Consider the following 18,072-nt stretch of genomic DNA (forward strand, 5'->3'; position numbering starts at 1 on the left):
TCTAATTGTTCCATTACTCAATTGCCGATAAATGTTAGGGATCACAAGTAATTTAGTTCCTTGTCACGGATTACGTACCACTCTGATTTCGGTACAAGGAGAGTGGTCTGCCCTAGCCGCTCGGGCAGACAGCTTTCGGCCAGCGGTGCCCTTTGTCCAATCCCAAATCAGAGCTTTCTCCTCGGAAACTCGTCATCCCCGTGCCACACCTTAGGTGCGCCACTGCTGCTACCCTCCTCAAAGTATGACACAACGCACTGGCTCAAGAAAGACGTAGTCAATTATTGACTGTTATTGCCGTGCGTCGGGTTCCAAGAAGTTTCGGCGTAATCTGCGGTGGCCTTCTATAAGCGGCGGAGCGTCGGGCGCGTGGTGGAAATGACCAGAGACGATTTAACATGCTTGCAACCTGGTCGAACGCTGTGGATCATCATGTTGCACACAAGTTAATCAAACAGTGAGGTATGGTGTAGCACTATCAACACTACAGCGACTATCTACAGGTGAAATTGCAGGCAAGTGACATCTTTTTCAACGGAAATGTGCAACCGACTACAAAAGAAAAGATATCTTACATCTACGTGTACGTAGACGTATGAACAAACGTTCCGTGCTCAAACCAAACAGTGTATCTCGTTAGCTCGTTGACCTTCACTGCTGCATTGCTCCTCATCCTCAGAGTTTACACCCAAGTTATTGTAAAGAAAAAATGCGAGAGTTAATTGACATTGCGACATACATCCGGCGCTGTTGTGCCCAAGATCGCTGTACAGCATATCGTTGAAAACGGAAACTGTGCAGTTTATTGATGTAGCTGTTGTACAACGATACTCGGCCCAGGTGGAAACGTAAAATTCGCCGAAGCCAGCTGCGCAGTAATCCGAGCTGGGGCTCTTCTGTTGAAAACGAGCACAGTCTTTTGTTGAAAAGCATCTCTGGGCGCCTGTGTGTTATTGTTTGTGCAGTTTGCATGCACAATTTTCAAACCGCCAAAGTCACCATAGCTGAACTTCGCGAGCGTGAACCGTGATCTCTGAAAAGAGTGGAATCGTCCGCAACTGTTGTTCAACAGATGACTGAGCGATGACCCCCTTGTGCAATTCGCCCTTGTGGGATTGGGACTATACGTGGAACTCCGAATACCCAAGGCTGACATCATGCTTCGAGAATACCGTCCTTGCCTACACGCCGGCGACTTTCCTGGTGCCATTCGGTCTTGCCCCGCTGCTTGTAGGACGACGAAAAAAGAAGCAATCCCACTATCGTGAACTTTGCCTCTGGACTCCGTTAAGCTTATCCAGATTTATTGCAAGTATACTGTTGACTTTGACATACACATTCTCCTTCATGTTCAAACTCGTCGCTGGAGCATCATCGGTGGCGTCTGTGACGGCAGACCTTGTACATATCATCACTTTCGCGGTAGCGCTAGAAGTTCAGGAGAACAATCGAAAGAACGGAATTGGATCTTCGATGTTGTTGTTTTTCTTTTGGTTGACGACCGCAATCTGCGGGCTGCCCGAGTTCTTCCGCCACTTGCGGGAAATCTTCGGGACAGACAGTGACTTGCCTGACCTCTCAAAGCTTAAAATCACCGCGTTCGCAACATCTTACTCTCTGGTTTTCTTGCAGCTGCTGCTCTCCTGTTGGACGAACGTCAGAACAGACGCGAAAAGACCCTACATTACCGCTCCACCTTTGTCGTTTCTCCTTCTTAAATGGTTCTCACCACTCGTACTGAAGAAATCCCAACGTGTTCGACTTGATGATCTGTACAGCATACCACCAGAAATGATGACTTTCCGAAGCTATAGTAAGTGGTTTACGTTCTGGAGGAGAGAACTGAGTTCATCTGGATACGTACCGGAAGATGGATCATGTGTTATATCTCGACCACCGCCTTCACTGTTTAAGTCGTTGTGGAGAGCGTATTGGAAACCTTTAGTGATTTCGTGCATCCTTGCCGCACTACTTGCTGTACTGAAAGCCGCCCCTGCTCCTCTATTGCATCTTCTAATGAACTACATGATCGGGAACGATCCCATCTGGAAAGGCACCTTGTACGTCATCACAATGGTGAGCGCCAACTTTGGGTCGGCCCTGCTTGCTACCCACATTGAGAGGACACTCAGTCTTACGGGCCTAAATGTAAAGGCTGTCTTGATGGCAGCCATTTATAGAAAGACACTTAGGCTTTCTAGTGAGTCGCAGAGGAAATACACAATAGGAGAACTGGTCAACTTGATATCCGTTGATGCCGATCGGATCTTCGAACTCAGTACCACTTTTGGTACTGTGATCAGTGGAGTGCCCCTGATCATCATCACGTTAGTTCTACTTTGGCGGTACCTTGGATTGGCTTGCCTCGCTGGCATCGCTGGCATGCTCGTTATAACGTCAGTAATGGCCCTAACGGTACGCGTTAAAAACAAGTACCAGATAGATCAAATGAAGCTGAAAGACAAGCGGCTCAATACAGTAGCAGAGATGTTGAGCAGCGTCAAAGTTCTCAAACTGTTCGGTTGGGAAAACATTTTTATGGCCAAGTGTAGCTCCTTGCGATTAGATGAGATGCTTCTGCTAAAAAAATTCTCCTACCTGACTGCTCTCAGTCGCTTTATTCTGTCATGTTCATCACCCGTGGTCACCTTGGCGAGCTTCGTGACCAACGTGTTGATCGGCGGCGGTCCCATTCTTGACGCAAGCACTGCGTTTGTGTCGTTGACGTTATTTGAATATTTGCAGCAGCCAATGCTTGTGTTTCCAGACTTTGTTTCGAAAGCGGTACAAATGAGCGTCTCAATGACAAGGATTCGAGAGTTTTTACTATCCCCTGAGGTAGACGACTATTCAGTCGGTCGACGAGTGGATGAAGGTGATGCAGTATCAGTAATGAATGCAACGATTTCCTGGTCCATGGATGGAATCCCGGCGTTGAGAAACATTAACCTCGTTGTCAAAACCGGAAAATTGATCGCAATCGTTGGACCCGTAGCCTCCGGCAAGTCGTCTTTGCTTTCTGCGCTGTTAGGAAATCTCAGAGTTTGCTCAGGATCTGTGGATTGCGTAAAAGGTGTAGCGTATGCTCCTCAGTGTCCGTGGATCCAGAACAAGACAATACGAGAAAATGTTATCTTCACGAGTAAGTATGACTCCGAACTGTACAAGACGGTACTGGAGGCGTGTTGCCTCAAAAGAGATTTAGAGGTCCTTCCAGATGGAGACCTGACTGAAATCGGCGAGAAAGGGGTTACCTTAAGTGGTGGTCAGAAACAGAGAGTCAGTTTAGCAAGAGCAGCTTACCAGAAGAAAGACCTTTACCTGTTTGACGACCCGCTGAGTGGAGTGGATGCTCACATTGGCGCTTGCATATTCGGGAACCTCATTGGCCCACGAGGAATGCTGAGAAGAACCACTAGAATCTTGGTCACCCATAACCTTGCAGTGCTTAATGAAGTCGATTATATTTTCGTTATGCAGAAAGGATTAGTTGTTGAGTCGGGAACTTATGAAGAACTCAAGAACAAAGGAACTGCCCTCTCGAGATTGCTAAAGAACGTTTCTAAGAGAGTTCAAGAATTTAATGGAAATGAGGACTCCCCGACAAATTCAGTGAGCAAATGTGAACACGAGGAAATGAAGCCAAAGGCTAGGCTTGTGGAGAGGGAAACAATAAATGAGGGTTCAGTAAGTCTTCGGGTATGTGAAACTTACATGAAACACGCTGGATTTTTACTTATATTTGTTATTTTGTGTTACGGTGTTTGCACAATACTTGATGTGTTCGCAAGCATCTGGCTGAAAGAATGGACTAGTTATTCACTATTTCTTGATGGAAATCAGGACCTATCTAGGCCTACTTACAGAATACAGGTTTACATCCTCCTCCTTACTCTCAAGGCGGTTGTCAAGTTTCTCGCAGTCGTAATGTTGTGGAAGGTAGCTCTCTCCTCGTCCACGTCGCTTCACCAATCGATGCTCAACGGTGTGATGAGAGCGCCTTTGTCATTTTTTGACGTCACCCCCTCTGGACACTTATTGAACCGCTTCGGCAAGGACATCGACCAGCTTGATGTTCAGCTTCCATGGTCAGCACATTTCGCGCTTGAGTTATTGTTTCTTTTTGTATCATCGATTTTTCTAATTTGCGCAAACATTTCCATGTGCCTTTTGATCGTCGTTCTTTATGCGGTGTGTTTTCTGGTTCTGCGTTCCAGATTTGTGGTCCAATCTCGTCAAATGAGGAGGCTGGAGACCGTCACCCGTTCTCCAGTTAATAATCACTTTTCGGAAACGATAGATGGCTTGAGCAGCGTCAGGAGCTACGGCGTTCAGGACATTTTCGAGCGAGATAATGACAAGAAAACCGACATCACGCAGGCCTGTACTATGAACGTCAAACACTGTAAATACTGGATAGACGTCTGGACGGCGGTGATGAAAGAACTGGCCCTGTTTCTTATGCTGTTGCTTCTTGTTATTAGCCGCGATATGGTCGGCACGGGAATAGCAGGTCTTCTGGTGCCTTACATCATGAGTGCTCTCTCTTCGTTCACCTACTTTGTTTTTTTCTTACACCAACTAGAAGCTAATTTGGTATCGGCCGAACGAGTAGACGAGTACAGTCGTTTGACCCCCGAAGGGCCATGGACATCGAACTTTATTACAAACCCACACTGGCCACAGTCAGGTGCAGTGTCTTTCAAGTCTTACTCGACTCGGTACCGGGACGGCTTGGGCCTGGTCCTCAAAAATATCAACCTCGATGTGCGCCCTGGTGAGAAATTAGGGATTTTAGGACGAACGGGTGCCGGCAAATCAACCATGACCTTAAGTCTTTTCCGCATAATCGAAGCAGCGGCTGGCAAGATTGTAATAGATGATGTTGACATTGCCGTTTTAGGGTTACACGAGCTTCGTTCCAGCATAGCCGTCATACCACAGGACCCGGTTCTATTCCACGGTACCATACGGTTCAACCTTGATCCTGTCGGACAGCACGATACTGCAGAACTCTGGACGGCACTGGTCAGATCACAACTCGGAGGTGTCTTCAGGAAAAATGGTGGGCTAGACTTTGTAGTCGCGAAAGGCGGACTCAACCTCAGCGTGGGTCAGAGGCAGCTGATTTGCCTTGCGAGGGCTCTGTTGAGAAAGACGAAGATACTTGTCCTTGACGAAGCCACTGCGTCAGTGGACGTTGAGACAGACTTGCTCGTTCAGCAGACGTTGAGAGATATGATGAGTGGGTGTACTGTCTTGACAATAGCTCATCGTATTCACACTGTTATGACGTCGGACCGTGTTGTGGTGATGGATGAAGGGAGGATTGTAGAAGTCGGTAGCCCCACTAAGCTCTTAGCTGATACGAAGTCGTCCTTCTACTCCATGGCTCGTGAAGCGGGAGTTGTTTGCCACAGAGTTGAGAAGTCCGGGCAGTCTGCGCTCAAAGCGTCTAGTGTCCCTGTTGGACTAGCTAGGGCACTTGTCAAATAGTCACGCGGTAGCACCATAGCTATGGCGGTCTTCCGAATTCCTGTTGATTTGTAGAAAGTAAAAGTGGGCATACGAATGACGCAGCCTTCCGCCATCGACCACCTGATGCTCAATTTACAAGCAACAGAAGTTACAGAAACAACAATGCAGGCATCAACTTCCCCGTTTTAAGGTGCAAAAGGCGCTTTAGAGCAGCAAATTGCCAGGAGACATAGAAGCACTCCTGTAATGCGCTGTAGATATTTAGATGATTTTTGAGTCATTGCGTTGCTTGCTGTATGTTGTGTTTTATATGTCGTAAATAACTAGATAAATGTGAATGTTGATGGACGGTGCACTTAGTTCTTTGAATTTTTTACCCAGTAATATTATTTATAGTTGTGTGTCCTGTTTAATAAAGAACTAAGCTGAACGTCCAGTAATTAGATAAGATATAAACGAGTTTGTTTGGGTTGCATACAAAAAATGAAACTTCGTATTCCTTTCTACCTTATTAAAATATGTACTGTTCTTCGCTTTATATTAAAATACGTTACGTAATCGTAACGGGTACAGCCTGCTTATAAATTATAATAAACTAATTGTGGCGCAGAAAATACTGTATTGTTTGAAAACTACAAATATGATTGAATTGCCAAGCCCATTTTTTTAAATTAATGCACACATTATTCAAATATATAATTTACTAAACGTATTATTTAAACAAAATTGGGTTGTGGGTATGTTTCTACAGCTTGAACTTAGTCTGCCTCAATGGGTGACTTGTCCAGCTGTAGATGAGCAATTCAGCAAGTGCAGTGCAAGCACTAGCCTGGGGTCTTTAACGTGCACCACGCAGTAGTGCGATCGCACGCCGGTACGATGCTCATCCAGTACTCCGAGCTGGTCTGAGCCAGCCCACTCGGCCAGCGATCCCCCAAAGCGCATTATTAGGCATTAACCAAACTGTTTACATTCCCGAACGACACTTCAGGAATATGAAATACTTTGACAAACTATATGGTAAACAAAATATTAATTATCATGCGTTCAATTGAATTGAAACCTATTTCGACATTGTAGTGATTACCTAAACTATAAATAAACAATCTACTAAAACAATTTTTTTGTCGAATGATTTTGCGTATGTTTATTCATTGAAACTGGTTTTCCCGATATCTGCAATTTTCTCGCAACACTGCACTGCGGGTCATTTCTATACACAATTGCAATCATGGCGCCTCACTGATGCTCCATGTGTGCAAGCATGTGTGCAGCGAGCGCGTGAACGTAGCATTGGCAACCTTGTAAATGCACACACTTGCCAGCACGAGCAGAGACCTGGCGGCGGCCAGATCCGCCTACGTATCTTGTTGAGCGCGTCTTCCATTATTTTGCTATATACGGTTGTTTTCTTTTTTAATGAAACTGTTCTCAATGGTTTCTTTCCTGGCGTGTGTTGTCATTGTTCATTATTGTACGCCACACGGACTTTAAAAAATATATAATTATATTTTGGTGATTTTGGTTTTTGTTTTTTCTGTGTTCTTGGAAGTTGTTTTGCGTACGAGTTCCCAGCGTGAAGAATAAAAGCTAAGATAATTTAAATTGTGATTTGAAGACCGATCTGACTACGGTGATCTAAAGGGAAACTGACGCGGTTCAGTATTTAAGTAAAATCACTTAAATCGTTTTTACTTGCCCTCAATGATCAGGCGTCTATATTATGTTTCAATTTTGGACACGGCTGCTGCAGAAAGTCATTTTCAAAGTACCGTTGAAACCCCTCCTCCCCGGAGCATGACGTCATATCCAGAGTTTTCGGAATATCCGCTCTCACGCACCTTCAGCGCTTATCAAAGCTATGCACGCGCACTCTTGCAATTTTCAAAATGTTCAAAAAAGACGTTACGACTGGTGTCAGTGCGAGGGAATACACCTGGCAAGCTTGCAACGGCACGCGTTTCCCACACGAGGGACACGCGCTTGGCGGCCGAAACATTTGAGTATGACGTCACGACTGGTCGGAGTTTTTTCGAGTTTTCTCGCGTTTGGTTACATATTCGGGGAAAACGAACGTGATATTCAGATTCAAGGGATAAAAATACTCTAAAATAAATCTCATTTAAATCAAATAAATTTGATTTACTAGATCTTAAAAACATGATTTTTTCCACTTTGAATTAGGACCTGAGTGTGATTGGAGAGTTAGTCTGGAATTTGGGTAATTAAGATTATGTTTTGATTTTGATCTTGTTGTTTTGCATGTCCCAATGTTTGTTGTTTAGTCTCCTTCGTTATATTGGAACAATTTTGCGCGTGCCTTTTACATGTCGTGCTACTTTGAGCTGCCCCCCCCCCTTTCCCCATACAGTTCATGCAACTTCAATGCACTTCCCCCTATTGTATCGCCTTTCACATGTTTTTATAAAGCAACTGAATATCTGAATGTTTCTTTTTTCTGTGTGTAGTGTCTCCCTTCATTGTTATCATCATTGTGCGCTTAAGTTACACCATTTTAAGAAAAGAAAAATTTTGTTGTGTTTATTCTTTTACTAGTTGTTTTGTAACTGTTTTGTGTATTCAGGACGTTTTTGTAAATGAAAGCCCTCACAGCATGTCCTGACTGAGTTTTATTCTCTTGATGTTTCGATTTTGTTTTTTCTGCCTTGCACATAGGTCTGAATTTTCGTCCGCGTGTTTCTGTTATTATTGCACTACTGTCTTATCGAACGAACTCTGCATGTGTGCTATCGGCCCTAATAAAATCTGATTGGCTAATCCGCTCGTGTGTCTACCTATTAAAAACATATTTAAAAAAAAAAACCTGGCGTTCTTTTTTTTTTTTTTTTTTTTTTTTTTTTAAGGCGTGGATTAGCCGCTTTAGTGGCTTGAAGGTAAATCGCCGTACTACGGATCCCTGCAGGTATACAGGGTTCAAATCCCCACCGAGGTGCCCGCAATCTGATGAATGCTTAGAAGACGCTGTGTAACCAAAGGTTCGGTTTCACGTCAAAAGATCCTCAGGTGGTCGAAATCAACCGCCAGTCCTGCGCTAGGGTGTGCCAGATGTTCTGAATTTGTTGTTTGTACCCGTAAAACACCCACCTTTGACTTTGTCAAACGGCATGGGACGCATGCGCGGTAAGGCCACGAGGCCGCCGTGGTTTGTACGCTATGTAAGTTGCCTTCTCCGCCATTACTGCCACCGTGTATTTGCAGGTTTTCTAGTCTCGCTATCCACACATCATTAACGCGGCGGCTTGCTCGTCGCTCTTGCATGTTTCTTGTCATTTGTTAAGACGCCCACGGGCTATCGACTCCGAGTGTTACATTGAATAGGCGGCATTCACTGGCCGCCACTGCCGAGTTCTCCGTGTATTTTATCCTAATATTTGAACATATAAAGCCGCGAATTTCGAAGCCACCTTATACATGATATTCTGTTAAGTGTATGTACTTTTTTATTTTTGTTGGGGCGGTCAGAGAGTATAGAACGCCCTTTTGAAATAAATTGCGAGTGTTAATAACAGTGACGTGTTTCCGTTTTTCATCGCGTATTTCAGAGACCCGCTAAAATATTTCCCAACAGGCGACCTATAGGTACATACGTCGTAAGTAAAATATATAAATAAAATGGCGCAGAACTGCAATCGTGCAACTGCACAGGTGGACGCAGCGCGCAGCTTTGAGCGATATTTTTTTTTTAAACTTTTGAAAACACAAGTGTTTTCAAAAGTGGCAATACAGCGAAGAGCGGCCCAGAACGCGATGGTTGATGAGACCGTCACTCAGAAGCGGGCCGCCAATCGGTGTAGCTTTTGTGCGCGCGACTTTTTTTTTTCTTTTCTTTTTTTAAGTCTCAATATTTCTACACAAGTAATTCACCGCGTACCTCAATCGAGCAGGTGTACCTCGTAAAAAAAAAAAAAAAAAAAAAAAGAACAGTCAGAAAACTGGAAAAACAATTTCGAGGACACCTCAGCACTTCTTATGAATTGTAAATGCGTAAGCATTCATGTCCATTTCCAATGGCTTCGTTCTGTTTTTTAGCGCGTTGCGCCGCTGTTCCTTTCGGCCGCCGTGTATTCGGAGACTTGGCAACTATGGTGGATTTCGCTGCCTGCGACTTCGCTCGTTTTGCTGCGTTCTTCCTCTCCCTTAGTTCGTCTGCGGTGTACAGGCGGGGACGGTCACGTTTCACTGCGGCCGAGGTTGCGGCCACCAACTCATATTTACAAACAAACCGGAGCGCCCCTAGCGGACGCCACCGGCGCCGCGCATGCGCGGCGGGCGCGTGGTGGAGAAGCTCGCCGGCGCCCATAAACAAACGATGTTGTCGGCGCCGGTGGGAGTCCCCCTGCCCTTTTTCGCGTTCGAATGGTTGATTCTACGTCTTCCTGGCGATGTCTGACTGCTTGAGCGGCGTCAGCGAAATTACTGAGGCTCGTTACACCACAAAACTTCGCGTGAATAATGTGACGTGCGGCGATTCATTCCGCGTGGACGCCGCAGTATCTACGCGTACTTGATTCACATGATGCGACTTCGCTCGCTATTTTTCTAGTCTCAATTTAAGGGTGAACGGAGTATAGAGGAGTGACGTAGACGGGCAGACGGAGCGATTTTTTTTACAAACAAAAACTCAACTTAATAATTTTAGCTCTTTCGGGAACATGTAATGGACTACTTGTAATTGATTATATACAAATAGTAATTGAATTACAGTTAACGTAACCGCAGAAAAAACTTAATTGAAGCATTAAAGAGGTAAATTCCAATGTACTTGATTACAAGTAACCAGTCACTTGTAACTCGTTACGTAGAACTCTCAAAGACAAACTCAAACTCAAACTCTTTTTCTCTAATTCGGAGGTAGAAGGCATAACAAAAAAAGCAACCAAGGTGTTGTTTGACAAACCTCCGCCTGCACAAATAGCAGTAGCAAAAATCAACAACAAAAATATAAAGTTTGCAGCTCAGCAAGGACCTCAAAATGGATAACCCCTTGAGAATGGAGAAGAACCACTTGGAAAATGGAGAGGTCCATGGTTCAATACCAGGGCCAGACGAATTTTTCAGTCGCTCACCGGTCACCTGGCTGCGTTTAGAGATTTCTGTTTGTTTTTTGACGCCCTTGTTGTTGTTGTTTTTTTTTTTTTTTTTTTTTTCTAGGGGTTATTATCGTTATTCTTGTCCACCTCGCTTGTACCTTTGCATTATTTGCATTATTACCATATTAAATGTGGTTGTGTACAGGTTCCCATAAAATATACTATGGATTCTTTTTTTTCGCAAACGCCACCAGGCGGTGCTTCACTCTTTAAACTTCCAATTGATAAATAAAAGTTAATTTACATATATATACTAGTTGAGGCGCGCAGGACACACGCACAGACCCTAGCTTGTACTTATCTAAACACGGATGTGTGGCGCAGTATCACCCTGCTTCTACTCAGTATGAAAAACCGAGAATGCCATTGTCGCAGCAACTCCTGCTCTCCAAGTGGTCCAGTATTCTCTCGCGCAACATTCGAAGCATGGGGATCATTGGGCTAAAACGACGACGCTGAATGCTGGCCCTACATCTATTCTTCCGCAAGACCTGACGTGCTAATATCAGTACCAGTTTCTCAAAGCGATTGAGTGTACGACTTTTGGAATGAACGCGCATCTCAAACACTTGAGACACAAGAGTACAGAATGTGCGCACAACTACACAAGTGGTGAAATCATGCTCGTTTGTCTCTGGGCAAGTACAGTTGGGGCAGATGTCTGTCCCGATAACGCTTCAATGTGACAACCTGTCTCCGGTGGGAAGCACCCCCCCCCCCCCCCCCAATACTTCCAGCCAGTGTCGGTGGCGTCCACTGGCACGTCTGCGGTTAACATGTCATTCAAACTACCTGGGAACTCCGCGCTTGGTGTCGGACAGACACGTCAGCCTCACAAAGTGCCTCGCACATTCGCGATACAGGACTCTCCTGAGCGCTTACGGTGGGCAACTCTTCAGTCACCCGACGCTGTATCGCGACGACAGAGACATAATACAGAGAGGGAGTCCCCACCGTAGGCCACAGCTAGGTTGCCAAGTCCCCAGGAGACGAGAGTTCGGCGCAGGTAATTCAGCCAATACAATATAAGGGGGCGAACAACTTACTCCATGTCGTTCAAAAGATTGAGCCCACCTTTTAAAGCCAACAATCGCTGAGATGGTGGTACGCACAGAATGCTCCAGTCATCACTGGATCGTGGTATAGGCGTGGTGCCGACCAGGCCATAAGTTCAGTTTTTCTGTCCCCAAAAAAGATGAGAGATGTCATTCTACGCGTCAAAACTGGAGCTGCAGTGCGAGTTTAGCTAGAGACCACAGCTTCGCGCATAGTACACTCCTCATAAAAAAAAAAAAAAAAAAAAAAAAAAGCTTTATTTTTCAAGGAACGCTTAAACACAGAATCGAGCTGCACCTGACTCCTCGCGTGGTGGGAGATTTCTTCCCAGGCCAGAGGGTGCTACGCCATTCCTCGAGAAAGGTACCCCAAGAACACGTACAGTTGAAACAAAGACAATACCAATCGATTCCACCGAAAAAAAATGCATTCTGGTGCGCCTTACTTTTGTCGCAATTCAATAGCGCCCCAAAATGTGCGGGGCGAAAATATGCTTCGCAGCCAGAAAGCTGGCAGAGTCACGCAAAAACAAAAAAAGACACGCCATTCGCATAGGCAGAAACACACACAGTGCCCCGTCCAGGAAGATCCTCGGACGAGTTCCCTCTCGTGAATTTTACCTAACAACCGGTCAATACTAATTAGAAAATCCAAAGGAGACAAAGGGTAGCCCTGACTTACCCCCCTGGTAACTGAGAGAGCTGTCGTCTGATAACTATTAACAATAAGTTCGCTAGACGCCATACCCCATCTATAAACCCTCAATCAAATCTATAAACGACCGAAAAAATAAAAATTTCGCTAAGACACTGTATAAAAAAGGTGTTCTTCCTTATCAAAAGCTTTTGCTTGATTGACAGATATTAAAGCGCCATCCAACTGCCGAGGAGTAGCATACGCGAACAAGTTACGCGTCAATGCCAAAGAAGAAAAAAATCGTACGTCTTGGGATACTGCAATTCTGAAAGGGGCTCGTTATCAAAGGCAAAATGTCGCGAAGTCGTCTAGCTAAAACTGTTGCAAGAATCTTATAATCGGCGCTGAGCAAAGTAATCGGACGCCACGCGCGATGCTCGGGTAACGCTTCGACGTTCTTAGGGAGCAGATTTACACTCTATCCACTTTAAAAGATCCAGGCACGTATCTTGTTCTCAAGGAAGTATTGATAAAATTAACAAGAAGGTCCGCCAGCCCATCCCAAAATTTGCTACGTGTAACTTGTAAGTCCAGTTCTGTTTATAACTGGACTCACAAAACCTGTCAAATGATGCAGCGTGTCGCCTAAAACTATTTACAGGGTTTTTCACCACACAAATAAACTATGCATCGCCAAACTCTCAGTCTCCGCTCAAATGTAGCGCTAGCAGTTCAAACCAGATGCCAGTGTATCAGAACTTGCCATCTTATTTAAAAGTTATGACTGACTTTCGAAAAGTTTCATTGGGAAAGTAAGGCCCGTTGCTGTAAGCTCATGCCATTGATCTCCATGTATTCGTGGGTAGTCATTTCTTTACATAAAAATTTCTGAAATTCGCTTATAAGGTTTGAATCAAATAAAGACAAGCTCTGAAACATGTCAGTTGATCCAGATTCCAGACTGCTTGCGCTAAATTTGGGTGCAACCTGAGTGTTCGGCAATGCACAGTTTGTTTTTGCCGTAACAAAAAAAAAAGCACAACAGTTTTTGAGGGGACACCTTGTGAAAAATGGTGAGTGTGCAATCACATGCAAAAATAGAACATCTGCTGGCATGGTTTCCAATAGAACGTATGCCCTTTTTTAACCTGATGGCTCACCTCCCCTAGCTAGCAGCAAACAGCGCCTGTACCATCATAGTTGTGTACGGGACGCATGCATGCTAAATTTGTTGCCACAACGTGTCCCGTACTAAGGAATTATAATTCATATTCTGTAATTCAATGATATGAAGTATGTTGTGGCAACAAGGTTAGCAGTGATAAGTCCCGTCTTAAACGGTCTTTTTTCTAATAGAGATTGTCAAAGCTATGAAAATGAATATCTGTCGATTGAATAATAAAAGAAGCACAAGCGTGAAGCAAACTTGGGAGACCCATGATGCCAGATGTCTTCAGTGTTTTCATTAGCTCCAAGGCGAACACAACTAAATACGGCATATACTGAATATTTATTTTTTTTGCAATTTAGGGCATACCGAAGTGTGACGTCTGATATCTGAAACCCATGAACATACAAAATGTGTGCGCAGGAAAACTAACAAACCGCCATTTCTGTTTAACCTCTAATATTATTTGTACGACAATTCAACGAACTATGGTATGTTCCCTTTCAATTTCATGTTTTTTTGGGGGGTTTTTTTTCGTTTTTCAGAAATGACAGGAGCAGAAGCGATGAAATTCCCATTTGAAACTGGAAGTTTAATGGGGAGAATTTGTGCCAAACAAAATGAACGACCATCGAGACTAGCGGGCGGCGATTTGTCGGCGTAACAGCAAGCGAGAGCTAGACTGACTCGACAAGGTCACGCGCAGTTCCCTATCTAGTGGGAGTCGGCATCTCGGAAATTCGGCTCAGATGGTTTGATCGTTGAGCGTTCGGAGTGAGGACGAACAGGCACTTTCGAGAACAAGAAAGAAGGACGAAAGGATAAAAGTGAAAACCCTAATGCCAAATATCTTCAACGAGTGTTCTCCCTAGCTCCAAGACACCCAAATAATACTGAATATACTTAATATTTTTACAAATGCGGGCATACTAAAGTGTGAAGCCGGATATCTGAACCCCATGATTATACAAAATGTATCCGCCGGAAAACCAACAAACCGCCATATCTGTTTCACCTCCAAATTAATTGTACGAGAATGCAACTCTGTGTTATGTTTCCTCTCAATTTCATGTTTTTCCTGTGAACTGGCAGACAACGTGTGGTTTTCCCTAAACCACGCGTTGCCTGCCCGTACACATCCGTCGTCATTTTCTTTTTGGGTAGTGTTTCAATTTTCCTAACACTCGATAATTTTCTGAAAGATGACTTTCGATAGTATCAATGGATGACTAAAACCTAACTATTGATAGCCGACTATTGATAACACTATCGATAGTTAACTATTGACAGCTTGCGACGCTATCGAGATTCCATTTTTTGATAGTTTTGCATCACTGGCGTCGGTCATTATTTCTAGTGTCTGACGGTCGTCTGTTTTCAAGTGCTTTCCCGTAGAATTTTAGTTTTACATTGGCAGGTGCCTTCTAGGCGAAGATCGCGTATCTGGTCTTTTCAGGTGATAGAATCAGTCCGATTTCTCTTAGATATTTACCGATATTATCTAATCCCTTCTGTTGCATTCCTTGGTAGTTTGTTGGGTAAGCCCTGCTCGTTCATGGCATATATATAAATCTGCCTCACCTTCTCAACGTGGGCTGTAGTAAAGGATACAAGCGCCAGCGACTAGTCCTGGCAGTGACTAGTCGCTGCCATATACCGGGACATCTCCAAGACTGGCGAAGCAATCAACCAACTGAGCTAACCACTGGAGCTAGCCGTCAGTAGAGAAAAAGACAGTTAAGAGTTTGTACAAGTTTTGATCGAAACCACCCCAGGGGTGAGATGAGACTTTGAAAGAAAAACATTAACGTTTCGGTTACGGTTACAGTTTCCTATTGATATAGGTTTCGTTCCGGTTTTTTGCGGTTTTAATTTTTACGGTTTCGGTTACCGGAAAAATGTCGGCGCTGTCGTATCAGGCAGATTCACCTGAAGGAGGCCCACGCTATCGTACTAGGCAGATTCGTGGAAAGGGGGAAGCTCGTTGGGGGAGGCTTCGAGACCAGAGCCTCCCCCAACGAGAGAGGCTCGGCCACCGTTCGCGGCCGGCTTATCCAGCCTACGGGAAATTGACGCGCCCTGGGTAGATGTGTGGCTTAGTCCGCAAACGGGTCGCGTCCACAATCATTCCCAAGGGTGCGCCAGAGGCACATTAACCTAAAAAGGGCAAAACAAAAATCACCCTTTTCGAAGAATGAGGGTTCCCCTCGTATCCGGGAAGCTGCCACCATAGCTGTCCCCACGGCCCGCCTGTGCTAGGCCTATATAGAGATACGGGGAACACGTGGTTCCTACAGTATAAAAAAGTCGATTATTTATGTGCAGTGCCATGAAGGACAGGCACTTTGAACATTATTTATAGAGCACTCGTTCTATGTAAAATCAAAGCCCGATTAAAGCCAATCAACCAAAAAAAGTGATTGCTGTTAACAAGTATCGTGACCACTGCATGGCTGATGTTAAACGAAGCAGAAATGACGTTGCACGAACGTCTTGTAGGAAAAAACTACCAAAACTGATAACTTAAATTCGATGAGGAAAGATGCGATTGCGCTTGTGCGCAAGCGGAGAAAACAACTACAACTCAGAACTACCTTCATTAGGGAGTTTCTGCAGACCGTTTTCGCCGTCCCGCAAGGCTCTCCGCAACCCGCTACTATACTCGAATCTCTACAGTAAAGGCTATCTGCGCGCAGGCGCGGTAGCTGCTTCTTCGTTGCGGAGGGCTTAGCGGAGGGGGAAACGCGGTGTACGAAAACTCCCTATTACCTTAAAGCAATGGGGATCGGTGGCCGAGTGTGCTAGCGCACATCAGGTCGGAGCACGTGGAGCGAAATCTCACGCTACAGAACCCAGATATTCTGGGTTCAATCCCCACCCCTGCCCGTTTTGATCTGGATGAGCATCGTACGGGTGTGCGGTCGTGTATCACTGCTGGTGCACGTTAAAGACCCCAGGTTAGCGGTTGTACGGTACTGGCTAAATTGCTAATCTACAGCTGAGACTCCAGACGCCCACTCAGGCAGACTAACTTCCGGCTGTATAAACCTACACACAACAATTTTTCTTTGCCTCGAAGCAAAATTCACGGTGAAATCTATCAAGTTTAGCGTATTCCCCAGCACCGACATCAGACGCACGCGATAACTTTCGATTTCTTACCTACCCCAAAAAGGCCGCGGCGGGAGCAGGCCGTGAGCCGATTTGAGGTTGGTCCAAAGCTTTTGGTTACGTGCTGACAACAACGTACGCGTCACTACACGTCACGCCCTGACGCCTCTTTCGAAGTGAACCTATTTCCACCCTTAGCGCGCTTTTTCAAAACCTCCTAGATAGATTTCAAGCCTGCGCGTAACGTGATATGACGTCATGTCCCGGAGGCTTGCACTGCCCTTTTGAAAAGACCAGTTTGAAAATCTAACTGGTCAGACTGGTATTTAGACTGGTCAAACTGGTATTTTGCTGGTCAGACTGGTCTAACAGAAAATCAAGCCGGTGCAACTGGTAGCCAGACTGGTCTAACTGGTAACCATATTGATCTAACTGGTCACCAGACTGCCTTCTATGTGGTCACCAGATTGGCCTGACTGGTCACCAGATTGACCGAACTGGTCACCAGATTGGCAGAACTGGTCACCAGATTGGCCAAACTGGTCACCAGATTGGCCAAACTGGTCACCAGATTGGCCGAACTGGTCAGCGGACTGGGAAAACTGGTCACCAGACGCCGAACTGGTCACCAGACTGGCCGAACTGGTCGAACTGGTAACCAGATTGACCAAACTGGTTACCAGTTTGACCCCTCTTTCTCACTTTGATTTATTGGCTTTCAAATAATTACGGCATGATCCAGCGTTTACTTTTTACTAAGACGTTAATCCCCTGAGCCGTTTAAAATACTCTGAGAGGTATGACATTGCTAGAAAAAAATCAGCATGCTGGGAATATTTTTTATTGCTTAGGTGGTCACCGAGAAATTCAGTACGTTCCAAACCACCAGTATAAACGACGGAAACGCAGAGCTCGGTAGTAATGATCAGGTTAGTGTGATGTTGTATTGATGTTTATATATGCCGTTTATGTGTATGCACTCATTCTATGTTCAGCTGATGCTTGTAGAGGCGTATTGTGTCTACATTTGTGTAAAATATTTCCGAAGCGCAATGGTTGCGTAAACATATAAAAATATTTTCTATCGAACCAGTGTGCCCAGTTCAACCATCATGACCAGTCAACCAGTATGACCAGTTCAACCGCCATGACCGGGCAACCAGTGTGACCAGTTCGAACCACCTTGACCAGTTCAACCATTATGAAACTCGTCAAACTGCAGCAATAACCAAGTTTGAAACTGGTACCAGTTTGAACTGGTCTTTCCGATAGGGTGGCGCTGATAGGATACGAGTGCCGCGTCAGCGTTCGCGTGGGACTATGATAGGAAACGAGTCCCACCCAAACGGTGACGCGCAGCGTTCGGGTGGGACTACTCAGTTGGAATCAGTAGTCCTAAGCTGCAATATATATATATATATAGCTACTGCAGGTCAGGACCATCGGTGGTTTTGAAAGAACTGAGTTGGATGGGGATCTCAAAATTATAACTTATAGGTAATACCCTGAAGA

The 18,072-nt window shown here is 45.0% G+C and overlaps 1 protein-coding gene across 1 annotated transcript; it reads left to right on the plus strand.

Moving 5' to 3' along the window:
• Positions 1-1,083: 1,083 nt before the first annotated feature.
• On the plus strand, positions 1,084-5,496 carry LOC120846160 (multidrug resistance-associated protein 1-like). Its single transcript, XM_040217842.3, has one exon. The coding sequence runs from the start codon at positions 1,084-1,086 to the stop codon at positions 5,494-5,496; it is 4,413 nt and encodes a 1,470-aa protein (XP_040073776.1).
• Positions 5,497-18,072: the final 12,576 nt, after the last annotated feature.

This window comes from Ixodes scapularis, unplaced genomic scaffold (genome assembly GCF_016920785.2).
Source record: "Ixodes scapularis isolate PalLabHiFi unplaced genomic scaffold, ASM1692078v2 PGA_scaffold0__279_contigs__length_252992795, whole genome shotgun sequence".
NCBI lineage: Eukaryota > Metazoa > Arthropoda > Arachnida > Ixodida > Ixodidae > Ixodes > Ixodes scapularis.

Bases quoted from the DNA above. Each gene is read 5' to 3' on its own strand.
- LOC120846160 (XM_040217842.3), top strand. From the start codon at position 1,084: ATGACCCCCTTGTGCAATTCGCCCTTGTGGGATTGGGACTATACGTGG.